Source organism: Brachyhypopomus gauderio, chromosome 9, assembly GCF_052324685.1.
Source record: "Brachyhypopomus gauderio isolate BG-103 chromosome 9, BGAUD_0.2, whole genome shotgun sequence".
Classification (NCBI taxonomy): Eukaryota; Metazoa; Chordata; class Actinopteri; order Gymnotiformes; family Hypopomidae; genus Brachyhypopomus; species Brachyhypopomus gauderio.
Genome location: NC_135219.1, coordinates 6,216,389 through 6,232,000, shown reverse-complemented (window position 1 = coordinate 6,232,000; position 15,612 = coordinate 6,216,389). Strand labels below are relative to the sequence as shown.

The following is a 15,612-nucleotide window of genomic DNA, read 5'->3' as shown; positions in this document are numbered from 1 at the left end:
TCATTTTTTAAAAGGGCAAAGATGGCTCACTTCTTCTGACTACGGAAAGTGGAGTTTCCCCCAACTCCGCTCAGATCTCCGTCTTTTAGGGGTAGGTGGGGGTTGGGGTCAGTTTTCATACAAGCACCAGTCTGCCAGTGTTTTGCCTCTACGTCCACTGCCATCTGTGGCGGCTACATGACATAAAACATCCGATATCTCACGGAGTGAGAAAATACTAATCCAAGCAGAACAGAACTCTGGACAACGGATTCATTTCTCAACTGCACTCTACAATGTGTATCTGTAAACTTGTACAAAGCGAAGAAAGTGTTTTTTTTTCTCCATTTTTATAGACATCTGTGGGTGGAGGCGTAAGATTGATATAATAAAACTTGATGTACTTTAAAAACTGTTGGTCATCTTCATCGTCATCACCACACAATTGCAATTTTAAATATGACCAACGAACCGGTAAATGAGACATTTCAGTGCTGGAGTCAAGTTGGGAAGAGATACACACACACACACACAAAAAAGGCTTTAAAATATTTTGGGGTTTTAGACTCGACCTCAACCCAGTTAAAAGTCCATTCATCTTGTTGAAGGTGTCCACCTATTGCCTGGTATCGCCTTCCTATTCAGTTCCGACAAAACCATTTTTTTTCCTCATCATGGTCTCTGAGTTCAGGTAATTATCTTAGATATTTTGACTTTTCCTCATTTTACTTAATGTATTGAGAATCTAAGCAGGTACTTATAATGCCAGAATGCTGTTATTTCTGATACAGTACGGTAAAAAAGTGACCCATCGCTGTATCACGGCTGCTCCTTCATGTTTTTATTGTAACCTATTAAAATTTATAACGGATTTATTTCTGGTGCTGTACATACACGGGACGCTGTTGGAGAATATAAAGGGTTTATGCTATATAACTGCAGGTAATGTTTGGGACTCTTTGATGGTTTATAAGAGCTTATAATATATAAAAAGTATTTATTGTATGAATTCTACATCACGGATTTGGACAATATTCCCAGGACCGCATCTGCAATGCTGATCACCAGGGGTCAGTCGAGTGTCCCGTCTAGTGGGATGACTGAACCGATATCTCACCATCGCCCCCTACCTGCGTCAGTCAGTAGAGCAGTGCTGCCTCTGATGAATGATTTCAAGTCCAGAGGTGTCAGGTGCTGGAGCTTAAACTCAATGGGCTAAACGAGCCCTTTAATCACCGTGTCCACGCTGCTGTCATCTGCACCTCCCATCATTTATTAGAAAAGATTCAAGACATTTGACAGTCAGTAATTTGAAATATGATTACTGTTTCATACACCATTTTTGGCAGCCTCAGGTGAAGGGTTTATGCCATTCTCCTAGAACCTGCTAAGAGCAGAAATGGTACGTGATAGAACAGGACTTGAACATTTATCAACAGGACTTGTGTTTCCTGCAGAAAAATCACAGAAGCACAAAGATGACAGGAAAACTACAGACACTGTGACACTAGACGCAATCAAATAATTTAGCACAATCATTACAACTTCCTTTGATGACTACAGAAACACTCTGTATTCTACATGTAGGGATTATGTAGCTTGTTTTGTATACAAAACATTTATATGATATAAAAAAATATATTTAATCTCAAGGACAGCAGTAACCCCATATCCCCCCCTGCCACTCACACCGCTACCAAGCACCCAAGTGTTCTGGAGTAAAACACAGCTGTCGCAGTGCTAAACCACTGTCGAGAGTTATTACTATTCCTAATAAGCATTTGCTTTCCAACTGATTGTATTTTCTTTTCCTCTACACTCATTTACAAATCCTTGGAAGAGCAGCAACAAGAATATCAGGGAGAACATTGAGCAAAGAAAGTAAAACATCAAATCACAGTGCTAGAATAGCTGCAGTACCGCTGAATTAGGGCAGGGGGCAGACTTGTACCTCATCCTTAGGCACAGACATCTGTAGTGCTTTATGGTGGCTCCTATGCCAGGCTTACTGCGAATATCGAGTCCGTCTGGGACCTGCAGACACAAGTGTCCACACTACCAGGAGGAGTCAAATGTAGCTCAGTCCTTCTCACAATCGAGAGGGAGCAGCAGTTTGCATCGGGGGCGAATCACACAAAACGGACGTGGAGTTGTGCTGAGCATGGTGGACTCGGGTGGAGAAGGGCGGAGCAGACTGGCTGCACTAAGATGCGTTGGGTGGAGACGAGCTCACTTTATTGGGCGAGTTCACAAGGCTAGTGTCGTCCATCTCGATCACTTCAAAGTCCCCATCGTTACATTGGTCGGCTTCAGATTCCCCGCCCTCCTCTGGTTCCGCCTCCTCGTGGTCAACAGAATCAAGCAAGGCCTGTCGATACTCACCGTCATCAGCCTCCCGCGAACCTCTGGCTCGTGACTTCCTGACTGTGGCGCCCCCTCCTGGCGACGCCAGTTTGTACATGACGGGGAAGAGGATGGAGGTGATGGTGGCAGTCCCAAGGCACAGGTACATGAGGACCGGGTGGTCGTGTACTCTGCCCAGCAGGAAGCCCAGCACGGCCGGCAGCACCATCTCCCCGAGTGCCGCGCCCACGACGAACACGGCTGCAGACCTCCCCGTCACCGTGGTGTACTGCTCCAGCCACGAGATCCCGCTGGGGAAGGTGGCGGCCATGGACGCCCCATACAGAGCCGTGCAGGACCACACCGCCACCTGGCTGTTGCTGAACAGCACCAGCAGCAGCGAGGACACGGTGGAGCCCACCAGGCTGGCCAGGATGAGCGTGCCGGGGTTGACGCAGGCGGTGAAGAAGATTGCCAGCCCCCTGCAGGCTGCGAACGAGCCCCAGAAGAGCGAGTTGAGCCCGGCAGCCTGCGCCCGCTCCAAGCCCATGAAATCCTTGGCGTAGGTGAAGATGAACGAGCCGAACGCCACCTCGGCTCCCACGTACCAGAAGAAGAAAATGGACAGTAGCGTGACGAGCACCACGTGGTGCTTTGAGAAAAGCTGCTTCCCCGAAGACGTGGCCGCCTGCTTCGCTGGGGCGGAGCTTCGGGAGTAGAGGATGAAGAAGAAGAGTGATACGAGGACGATGAAACTTCCGATGACCATGTAAGCCCACATAGACATGAGAACGCCAGTCTTGCTGTGGAAGTAGTACTGGTGCATGGCGATGCTGGGCCTGGACTCATTATGGTCCCCCAAAGATGGGCCAGCTACGGATGCAGACGGATCCGGAGTGGACTCGCTCCCGAACACCAGCTTGGCGATGATGGGCGAGAAGAAAGCCCCCACCGCAAAGCTGAAGTGCAGAGCCTGCAAGTGGGGCCCAGCATGGTCGCCCCAGGTGTCCAGGATCAACACATTCCCACCTGGAAACAGCACCACATTCAATCATCTGGATTCAGCCTGTCCCCAAATAAATCCCAAAACATAGATCTTGAAATGAAGTTATCAGTTATATGAAACTGAAGAAATCGGTTATTTTTCCAAAGCAGCAAGTTGAACCAGAGATTTTATACACACATATTTCTTCATATGTCCATTAACAATAACATTTTGCCTGAACACATTAGCCTCTACTGCAGAGCCTTCTCCTTTAATCTTCTCCTTGGGGTGTAAATCAATGTCTCAGTGAACCTCATGACTGTGGTCACCTCCAGGCTCCTCCCTCCAGTTATGCTGCTATATAGTGAGGGAAAGTATTCGAACACACTGCGACTTTGCAAGTTCACCCACTTTGAAATCATGGAGGGGTCTGAAATTTTAAACTTAGGTGCATGTCCACTGTGAGAGACATAATCTTTAAAAAAAATCCGGAAATCACAATGTATGATTTTTTAATCATTTATATGTGCGTTACTGCTGTAAATAAGTATTTGAACACCTGCAAAAATTCTGGCCCTTGAAGACCTGTTAGTCCGCCTCTAAAAAGTCCACCTCCACTTATTGTTATATCACCTGTTTGAGGTTGTGAGCTGCATAAAGACACCTGTCCATCCCACACAACCTGTAAGACACCAACCACTAACATGGCTAAGACCAAAGAGCTGTACAAAAATACAGAACTGTAGACCTCCACAAGGCTGGAAAGGGCTACAGGGCAATTGCCAAGCAGCTTGGTGAAAAAAGATCCACTGTTGGGACTAATTATTAGAAAATGGAAGAAGCTAAACATGACTGTGAATCTCCCCCAAACTGGGGCTCCATGACAGACCTCACCTCGTGGTGTAGCAGTGATCCTAAGAAAGGTGAGGATTCAGCCCAGAACTACACGGGAGGAGCTGCTCAATGACCTGAAGAGAGCTGACATCACTGTTTCCAAGGTTACTGTGGGTAATACACTAAGATGTCATAGTTTAAAATAATGCATGGCATGGAAGGTTCCCCTGCTTAAATCAGCACACGTCCAGGCCCGTCTTAAGTTTGCCCATGACCATTTGAATTATCCAGAGGAGTCATGGGAGAAAGTTCTGTGGTCAGATGAGACCAAAATAGAACTTTTTGGTCTTAATTCCACTCACCGTGTTTGGAGGACAAAGAATGATGAGTACCATCCCAAAAACACCATCTACTGTGAATCACGGGGGTAGAAGCATCATGCTTTGGGAGTGTTTGTCTGCACATGGGACAGGACGACTGCACTGTATTAAGGAGAGGATGACCGGGGCCATGTACTGAGAGATTCTGGGGAAACACCTCTTTCCCTCAGTTAAAGCACTGAAGAAGCGTAGTGGCTGAGTCTTTCAACATGACAATGACCCAAAGCTCACAGCCAAGATAACCAAGGAGTGGCTCCGTAAGAAGAATATAAAGGTTCTGGAGTGGCCTAGTCAGTCTCCACACCTAAACCCCTCCATGATTTCTAAGTAGTAGAACTTGCAAATTCGCAGGGTGTTCAAATACTTATTTTCCTCACTGTAGATAAGCCTGCAGAAGCCACATGCTAATCTCATATATATATATATATATATATATATATATATATATATATATATATATATATATATAAATGTTTAATTTAATGTTTACATACATGCTTCTACAAAGACAATTACATAAAAGCACCTAGAAAAAGGTCTGGCTTGCCAGAAGGACTGAGACTGTTCTGCCTAAAGAACTATAAATATGAGTTTCTTTTGTTTTTATACTTTGATATATCACTATGTCGGTCAACAACTAAGGAATAGAAAGCTGTAACGGGAGAGAGCCTCTGTGTAATAGTGACCATGTTTTTAAGGGTTATCTGAGAGCTGAATCCTTGATATTGTGCTAATCAGGCCAAATATACAGAGATACTGGGCAGAACTATGCAGTCAGTCCTTGGAAGTCAAAAGGACCTTCAACAAGACAGAACCCTGGAGCTGAAGAGCGGTACTGACCCGTGTCCAGGATTCCCATCGACACTCCCACGCTGGACACGAGGAGGGTCAGCAGCAGAGCCCTCTTACAGAACGGAGTGGCAAACATGCCCAATGCTGTTCCCAGCATAGCCAAGCCTGCACACACACACACACACACACACACACACACACACACACACAGCGTTCACGCTCACAGGTCAGCGTGTCCTTACTGCCCTGTAACTAGTCCCTTCCTCAGAGGCAGAGAGACAGCTGTTCACAGCAGTGTTGCATAAAGTGTGAATGATGTCAGAGTCAGTGTGCCTGTTCTAAAGTCTGACCACTTTAGTGTCATATCTACAGGAGCCTGTTAAAATGATGTATATTAATTTACTACAGCACATGATCATGTAAACTTTGCCCTCAGCGTGTTGAATTTATATCCTAGTTTTGACCTTAGATGTTCTCCGATCACAAAGATCAACAGAATTGGCTGCTGTAGGAACCCTGAGTGTTCATCTACAACCTGACCTGCTGTAACCCCAAGCTACAGGTATGAGGTATGGAAACGTCTGATAGTCAGGGCTGTACTGCAAACACAACATCAAAATAACAACCAGAGCTATTTGTGGCAAGCTGCAGTTACTACAGGACTTATTCAGTATGATACAAACCTGAGTGAGCCCATTAAGTAATTCCAGTGGTGAATACAGACATGTCTGAGCAGAGGGAAAGTGTGTAAGTGTGGTCTCTTACCCAGCAGGAGATGAGGGTTTACTAGGTCAAACAGAATCCCTCCTAACAGCGAACCCCCAATGTAGCCTGTTGCTCGGCCAGCGAAGATGTAGGATATGTTACTGATGTTTTTATTCACATTGGAGGCCAGGTCTCCCAGTGTGGGGCCCAGCACAGATATACACATTCCCTGGAGAAGAAACAGAACACACTGCAGAACGCTATAGTGCTAAATGCTGACACACTATGGGCTGTACATAAGAAACGTGTGGCTAAATACATAAATAAAAACAACAACAAAACAAGCATAAAAAAATTTAAAAAGCAGACATTCCTGATGGGTTTATTTAGTTTGACGCGTCTCCAGACTTCACCCCTTCAACTACCCACTAAACCCGCCAGCGGGACGGTCACAGCGGCGTTACCAGCCCGAGGAAGGACGCGCAGAGGGTCAGGCTGACCAGCCACCGGCCACACGCCCCGGGCCCGCCGCGTCCGGCCCGCCGGACCTCCACCGCGTCACCGCCCCGTCCGCCGCCCTTCAGCGCGCTTCTCAGCCCTCGTTTGACGTCTTTCCGTTGGTCGAACAGCGTGTCTTCCTCCTGCTCTTCCTCCTCCTCCTCCTCCTCCTCCTCCATTCTGGCGAAGCGGACGTGTTTCTTCCTCGCGGCGGGCTCTCCCGCGGCGACGGACGTCATGGTGACCGTGAGCCGCGCGCGGCTCTGGGTTTTACTGGCTTGTCACTGTTGTTAACGGGCCACGACACTACCGAGCTCAATATTTAGGTTCATCGTTTCTCTACCAGTTGTTAGGTCAAACGAACCATGACATCGACCGTCTTATTAGGTTTCCCAGCGAGTAAAGACGATAGTAAAGCGAAGCTGTCAAACGTCAATCTCATTCACGCGTCGTAGGAAGCGGAGTTTGGAAACTTCCGGGAAAATAACAAATAAAAGTCCTCTCATTTGTTCTGGTTCGGTAGTGCAGTGTGTTGTACGAATACTTAATTTTAACAATTTAACAATCAACTAATGATATTAGCCAAAACCACTACGATCAGTTTGTTATACGACTAACATCATGACAAAAGCTGTTCAAAGTTTATCTAAAAAAAAAGTATTTTGAATGAAATCTGACTAGGACGAATGCAGGAAGAAGAAATCCGTCTTCGAATTCTCGTAGAATAAATGAATACACTTTGAATGAATAAATGTGTGAGTGAAATAAATCAACTCAAGTCAAACTGGTATAGTGCTTTTGGCAGCAAATATTGTCACAAAGCAGTTTTTACAAATGAGCAATTCGAAAGTAACAGAGGCAAGGACACTACGTTGGACGTTAAGGAACTTTCCTGGTCATGCCATGACAACTCCCTTTCAATGTATAAACATAAATCACTCTGTTATATTTAGAAAATGTTTTCATAATTTTAGTGACTACAATATTACACCTGTGTTTTATAGGTATATATTTGCAATTATTAAATATTATGCTAACTTATGTTTGATACCAACTGAGCAGGTTCTTCATTGGTATTCTAATAAATTAACACAATTCAGTAAATTTGTACGGCTACAATTTCTCACATCAGTTAGCAGGATAAGAAAGCAATAAACATAGTCTGGGATAATCCTATCGGATTCCTACACATCTAGAAGTAAAATAATCCAAATGAAATTAGTCTATTGCTCCTCACTACTGCTGGTTAGTCATATCTGCTCATAATTTGTTGTTGTTAATTTGATCATGTGTAAGAAATTGTTTATATCCATATTACATATTTTGTCATAAACTTTGAACATTCTGTGATGCAGTGATAAGTAAAAGCTGCCTTTCTGTTTGGTCCTCAGCATTTCATGCTTTTCACACTTCATTAGATTTTCATTAGTTTTTAATATGCTTACTTTCTTCTTCTGTACACAAGGGACTAAGAAAAACAGCATTTATATTCTTGGTTCATAAAAATTACATTTTCTTTATTGTGCTGTTCATATATATAATATATGCATGTATATCCTTATACAATGTGCTATAAACTAAAAAGAGTTTAACATAATCAGCTGGTTATACAAGCTAGTTCCACTCAACAGTGTATTTCCTGATCTGAAACTGCTGAGAGAAGAAAAGAAAAGAAAGCACCTTCTCCGTTACTCCATTACTCTGCAGTGCAGCTCGAGTGATGATTATTTTAATACAAAGAAAAACCCCAGAATATTAACTTCCTGGAGCGCTCATACAATCTAGTTTTATAATAAAATGCAGGCTACACAATACAGTTTCTCTATAGATGCTGTTGCTTTGGTCATAGCGTATCCCATGTTGTACATACGATAATAAACATTTGTGAATTATCTTTGGACAGTAAAATTCACCAGCCCTTCAGCGAGGCAGCTTATGGTAAAGCAGACGGTGTTTGCAGGTTTTTCCCCATGAACTGCAGCCTGAGTTTGGTGTGACAGATAGTGTGGTGTGAAACTGCTGTTTATCACAATATAAAGTATTTCATTACATTCGTTCACTCAAACCAATACTGACCAATGTTATGAAAACAGAACAATATGTGGTATATGCTGTCTTATCATCAGTGGTATATATGAATACAAAAGAAGAGATTTTTGTAAATAAACATTCCATAAAAAATTCAAGGCCTCATTCCACCTTTTAAGAACTTCATGAAAGTAAATACTCCACCTAAAAAACCTACACAATTCAGTTAATTCTGATGTGAATTAAATAAAGCTCTTTTTTAAATACACTGGGAGTATACACACAACTGTAAGACAAAATGAAAATCAAATATTAGCAGTCTGAATATCATGGGGTATTCTGTCGCAGTACAAATTTATCAAAAATGTGTTGAAGCATGTTTACAAATTACAGGAAGGTAAATATCTACATGGACTTTTAGATATGGAAGCGTTTTTAAGGCAGATGTAGGCAGAAAAATAAGTTGTAGTTTGCCTGTAGTTTATTTTTTAGATTATTTTCCTACAGGCTTTGTGTGCTTATTTTGGATAACACACAGAATTATGGTGTTTTCTTCTTGCATGTGCACTGCACCTTTAGTTACATTTTCAAATTTGCAAAAAAACAAAACCAAGAACAAAAGTAAACTAAAACTTCAACCTGGCTTACGCCGGGTTGCCAAGGCACAAACACTGAGAGTGCACATCGCGTGTGACTGTGATTCATGTGCACACACTCCAGCAGGACGAGAGCCTAATCCCATTATCAAGTGTGTAAAAAATAAACCTCAAAACAGAAGCAAACTGGGCGAGGAGCAGTGGGGAGTTTTGTCAGTTGAACAGACTGAGGTTGCTTACGACAACCAGTCAAGTGAACTGAGCTTGGTTGACAACCAGTCAAGTGGACAGAGGTTGCTAATGACAACCATTCCATCTAAAATGTGATTGATATTTTCTGGCGGTAGGATAAATATTTCAACAACAGTGACTGAGGTAGATTATATTACAAAACGTGTCTTTTAAACTTGTGAATAAACCAACGTGTCTTATAAACCTGTGGATAAACCAGTGTGAGTTGAGAGGAAACAATAATACATAATTCAAAATTCAAAATTCATTCAATACAAAAAACTGAATTCATTAAACCCTTCAGTTAATGTATTATAGAAATGAATTTCACATCGAATCCATCTGTTGGATGTGAGCAGGTGTACCTCCCAGTAATAAATAAAGACACAGCTCTGAACGCTAAAACATCACCTTGTCATCACATCGGTTCAATGAAGGGACAACACTGTGAAATCTTCAAATGCATTGCCTAGAGATACCCCAGAAAAATCAGAACAGGCTGGTTAATGTGCTTGATGGAGGGGCTGATGTTTGAGTTAATACAACGCGTTCTCTCTGCACTGTTGCTTCCAGCTGGGCTCTGCAGTAGTGGGCTGGAATTCCCCATGTGTAGCACAAAAAAGGCACGACAACGATTCACTTCCTGTTGCAGATCATCTATGGCTCTTACATCCTGGTACCGGCACATGCAAAAGGGCCGAGTTTTCTACGACAACACTCCCAATGGCAGCTAAAATGTCACTTTCACTTCCACATTGAGAAACTTTGATTTGTTTTCACTCGCTGTGCAAGAAAATTAGCTTGAAACTTCACGTTCATATTGCATAGAATAAAAAGCCTATTGCAGATCATAGCACACGCGAGGTCAGAACACGTGTTAATCAAGGACATGCAAGGTCAGAACACACGTGGTCAGGACACATAAGGTCAGGACACTTGAGATCAGGACATGTGTAATCAGGCTTAAGTCCAGCGAACACTTCCTGATATTGTCTGTGCACATGAGATGTCAGAGGATACAGCTACAAATGCTGTGGACTAAGCCTACCTCAAACGCACACTAATGGACTAAGCCTACCTCAAACGCACACTAATGGACTAAGCCTACCTCAAACGCACACTAGTGGACTAAGCCTACCTCAAACGCACATTAATGGACTTCAAATTAACTTCAAACTTTTCTATAATGACTTTGGTCTGCTCTTGAGATTGAATTTTTTCCATCATTTAATCTAAGAAACTAAATTAAGAATTATGTCAGGCCTAAATATGCAGAACTGAATAAGCAGATTCATATAGACGATGAGTTAGTTTGAGCTCTAAAACTGAGATCAAATGTAAAACTAAATGAAAATATTAAACATACAAGCAAAAAGACATCACAGCTTGCTGAAGTAAGCTGGGTGTTCTCCCGCTCCTAAAGGAACAGGAAGCCCAGCCAGTCCTCACAAGCCTCCTCAGGCCTGAAAGGTTGCAGCACACACTCAAACTGACCCCAGTTGCATTAAACACTCCCCTTAATCCCCTTAGTACTGCGTATTATATATGGTTTTTGAATATAGCTTAGACATGCTTAAGTCAGTATCTTCTGTGTGTGTGTGTGTTTTTTGTGTATGCTTATGAGGGAGCATGTATTACTCCAATGATAAAATACAATTTCTGGGGGTGCATGTGCTATTTTGACGATCAATTCTGTGAAGCCCGTGTGTTCAGGGTTGTGTGTGTTTGTGTGTGTGCATGTGTGTTGCTCAGATGACAGATTCTGGCTCGTTCTTGAGGTTATCTGTGTGCTTGGTGTGTGTGTCTATGTGCGTGGTTTCCAGCATGGTCTCCATCATGTTGGGGTCTTGCTTCTCCAGGTGCCTCCTCTTTGCTCTTGACTCCACCCAGGGGATCAGACACAGCACCGCTCCCCCTATGATTGGCGGGATACCCGCCAGGTAGAACGCCACATTGTAGCTGCCCAGACGGTCACGCAGAAACCCTGAGGGGGAGGAGCTTGTGAGTACCACACCCAGTCACTCACTAGTAACAGCTGCACAATTAGAGCATGTTAAAAAAATAGAGCATGATAAATCCCAGGATTAACACTTGGTCTTATCCGGTACTAAAAATGTTCAGAGCAGAAGTGGGCATCTTCTGGGTACTGTAGAGGGGGTATTTGGGTCAGGTGTGAAGCCAGTTGATAATGTAAGGAGGTATTATAGTCAGGTGTGAAGACAGTGACAGTGAGATGATATGTCCCCACACCCCTGCTTAGAAAAGGGCTTTTTGCAGCTTAGTTTACTGTAAAAAGCTGATACATCACAGCAATGTGGCTCCTTATGTATATTTTCAGGCAGTAGAGGGAGCTGTTGCATCAGTATGTACCCACACTGGCCCACAATGGCGCTACAGTACAATGATCTCAAATGTATTAACACTGATCCATGTGTCCATGTGCCATAAATGTGGTAAACTGTGTGAGAATGTGTCTATGTTCTGTGTACACAGGTGTGCGGATGTGTATACCTGCAATAGGAGGTCCTACAATCATGGGGACGGACATCATTCCGAGCAGGAAGCCGATGGCCTGGGAGACGTTCTGAGAGCCAACGAGCTCAAACGCAATAGGAGCCATTATACTGATAAAGCAGCCATCAAACAGCCCCATGAGCAGACAGACGGCAATCAGCCCCCCAAAGATATTACACAGGGGGATCATCATAGACATCAGGCCAATGACCAGGAACGACGCCACCTACACACACGCCAGGGGACAAGAACCAAAACAATCTCCTCTATGATCAGAACCACCATATTCTTCTCTGTAGTCACATTTGTAGCAACACCAAAAAGATTCAGATTTCAGTGCACTTCAAATGACTGAAACTAAACAAAGTAGAACTCTGAGTTTAACTTCTCGTTTATGAGTCACGTTAAAGGAAAAAAGAATCACACAATCAGCAATGACTTCAGACAACAGTGTGCTCAGCTGAAAAGATGGAAACCTCTTCCTTACAGAGACACCTTTTATCTGTGTGGTGTGTGTGTGTGCGTGTGTGTGTGTGTGTGTGTGTGTGTGTGTGTGTGTGTGTGTGTGTGTGTGTGTGTGTTACCTGCAGGAAAACCTTGTAAACTCCAGGAACGTAGTCAGCTGCACGGCCAAAGATCAGCCTCCCCACGCCAGACGTGACCCCAATGCACATCAGGAGAACCTCCTTATTCACATCACTACCAAAGCGTTCCTCTACGTGCTTCATCTAGTTACACACACACACACACACACACACACACACACACACACACACACACACACGTCAGGAGGAATTCTTTATTCAAATCAGGCCCAAAGTGCAACTGCAAGTGTTTCATCTATGATTTCACACACACACACACACACACACACACACACACACACACACACACACACACACACACACACACACACAGGTACACATACACACACACACACACGCAGACATACACAACTATGGTTCCTCTGACCCACCCCCTCTGACCCACTTGCCCCGGGTGGGCGTTCTTGTCTCAGGTGGGTTTGGAAGACAGCTACAGCTCATCATACCCAGATTTGGACTTCTAGAAACTTTCTAGAAACTTCTAGCAGACTTTCGTTGCTTATTTGTTCTCGTGGTTTCTATTTTTCTTTATGTTTATGTTGTAGCTGTTGTGGTAACCATGGTAACCATGGTTCCTCACACTCTCCCCTCTGACTCACTGGACGTGTGTGAAGCTTCTGTGTGACAGCAGCTGCTGTAAATAGTGCTGAATAAATATATTTGACATTGACACACACAGATGCGCACGTACACACGCACAGCTACAAGCCAACACTCACACACAAATGCACATACACACACATATGTGAATTTTAGAGTCATTTGCTTTTGCATTAACTGTCAAAACCCAGTGTCCACTGGGTTAGGGTCAGTATCCACTTGATCAGAGTCAATGACCAGTGGGTCAAGGTCAACTGAGTCAGGGTCAAAGTCAAAGTCAATTTTATTTACATAGCACTTTTTACAAGACATGATGTCACAAAGCAGCTTTCTCAACACATGGGTCCAGATCCATAATGAACAAGACTGGGGTGACAGTGGCAAGGAAAACCCCCTAGTGGGGGATTATGAAGAAACCTTGGGAGGACCAAGACTCAAAAGGGAACCATCCACTGGGTCAATGTCCACAGCTGAACGTAGAGATCACATCAGTGAGGCATTTTCAGGGTTTTTCTTAAACATTGTTTTTTTTTTAACATTCTGGAGCTTTAAACACCATCCCAGAACCACACATGTGCACACGTGTGTATGTATGTATGTGTGTGTGTGTGTGTGTGTGTGTGTGTGTGTGTGTGTGTGTGTGTGTGTGTGTGTGTGTGTGTGTATGTATGTGTGTATGTGTGTGTGTGTGTGCGTGTGTGTGTGTGTGTGTGTGTGTGTGTGTATGTATGTGTGTGTGTGTGTGTGTGTGTGTGTATGTGTGTGTGTATGTATGTGTATGTACACACGTGAGCGTAGCAGAGGGCACGTGCCTACCGTCTGTGATAAGCAGAGTTTCACACATACCGCTCAATGAAATGGCAATAAAAAAGGTCACGTGAACACGTTTGCATTTGTCAGTCATATGAGGGATACAAAACCTCAACCTCAGCAGAGAGGAAAGGGAAATGACATCATACAATTGGCGCTTATCAGGCCCAAAGTCATCACAACGAGGAAGCTGGTGAACAGACTCATCAGATTGAACCCAGATTATGTCTCCACTAGACAAGCATGCTACCCACCTCCAAGCTGCAGGACCTTGTGCTTTTCTGGGCGTTGACATGCATGTGAGCATGTCTGAGGTGTGTGTGAGGGTGAAGAGAACACGAGTGTGTCTGAGGATGAAGAAAACACAAGTGTGTGTCTGAAGATAAAGTGAACACGAGTGTGTCTGAGGATGAAGTGAACACGAGTGTGTCTGAGGGTGAAGAGAACACGAGTGTGTCTGAGCATGAAGAAAACACAAGTGTGTGTCTAAAGATAAAGTGAACACGAGTGTGTCTGAGGATGAAGTGAACACGAGTGTGTCTGAGGATGAAGAAAACACAAGTGTGTCTGAGGGTGAAGTGAACACAAGTGTGTCTGAGGATGAAGTGAACACGAGTGTGTCTGAGGGTGAAGAGAACACGAGTGTGTCTGAGGGTGAAGTGAACATGAGTGTGTCTGAGGGTGAAGTGAACACGAGTGTGTCTGGGGATGAAGAACACACAAGTGTGTCTGAGGGTGAAGAGAACACGAGTGTGTTTGAGGGTGAAGTGAACACGTGTCTGAGGGTGAAGTGAACACGAGTGTGTCTGAGGATGAAGAGAACATGAGTGTGTCTGAGGGTGAAGTGAACACAAGTGTGTCTGAGGGTGAAGTGAACACAAGTGTGTCTAGGGGTGACACATTCATGCAGGGCACTGACCTTTGTAGCACTAGGGGGTGCCCCAACCCCAGCAACCCAACCACAAAAAGGTGACCTGCTGTGGACGTCCAAATAAACACACTGGGAGACAGCAACACAAAACACTGCAGATGCTACTGCCAGAAGACCACAGGACTTTGGGACTTTAACCCTAATGTTTTCACATTAAATACACAATTACGTAAACCTAAAGAAATGTGGATGTCATAGTCCGATATCACACAAACACGCAGAACATGAGCATGTCCACAGCCCCGCCCACTGGTTCTGGTTCAGCCAATGAAGCAGGTGCTCATGCCCTGTGAGAGAAAGAAACATGTTTATGAAGTGACAGTAAGGCCTGGTGGAAGCAATAAAGACTGAGGAGTTTTGAACTGTAATGTCACTGGAGAGTCACCGTGTAAAGCAGGGGTGCCCGTTACGTCGATCACGATCGAGGATCTTTCTGGTCCTTGTAACAGGAAGAGGAACATGGAAGATCATCGTGAAAGCCACGGCTGGTAGTGGGACACCAAGAACACTGTGTCTTACCCCTTAATGTCCCCTGTCCTTGGAGGCCACGCAGACCTTTGTGTGACCTGCCTGACTAGTCCCAGAACCCGAGACACACGACCTGCTCAACTCTTCCCAGGTTCCGAGAGACAAGCAGTTCTGAACCAGCTCTGAGAGTTCTGAGTTCCCATCAACAGTCACCTCACAGCAGGACAACCCTCTGCCCATCACAAACACATATTTCATATGAATTTCACGTGTTCTGTGTTTGTACTGAGAACGTACGTGCTTCCTTTCTGGT

General features: G+C 44.2%; 2 protein-coding genes across 2 annotated transcripts in view; both read right to left on the bottom strand.

Annotated features, from left to right (window-relative positions):
* Positions 1-18: 18 nt before the first annotated feature.
* slc60a2b (solute carrier family 60 member 2b) lies at positions 19-6,979 on the bottom strand. Its single transcript, XM_077016677.1, has 4 exons — positions 6,483-6,979; positions 6,079-6,247; positions 5,362-5,478; positions 19-3,351 (listed from the first exon to the last, which is right to left on the bottom strand). Exons 1-4 carry the CDS (start codon positions 6,753-6,755, stop codon positions 2,183-2,185), a joined length of 1,728 nt encoding a protein of 575 aa, XP_076872792.1. The 5' UTR covers positions 6,756-6,979; the 3' UTR covers positions 19-2,182.
* Positions 6,980-8,808: 1,829 nt separating this feature from the next.
* slc16a10 (solute carrier family 16 member 10) overlaps positions 8,809-15,612 on the bottom strand; it is a 25,951-nt gene continuing 19,147 nt past the window's right edge. Inside the window, exons 4-6 of the mRNA XM_077016674.1 lie at positions 12,470-12,613; positions 11,883-12,111; positions 8,809-11,355 (exon numbers count right to left, since the gene is read on the bottom strand). Of these exons, the coding sequence (XP_076872789.1) occupies positions 11,120-11,355; positions 11,883-12,111; positions 12,470-12,613 (609 nt within the window). The 3' untranslated portion in view covers positions 8,809-11,119. The remainder of the gene's footprint in view (positions 11,356-11,882; positions 12,112-12,469; positions 12,614-15,612) is intronic.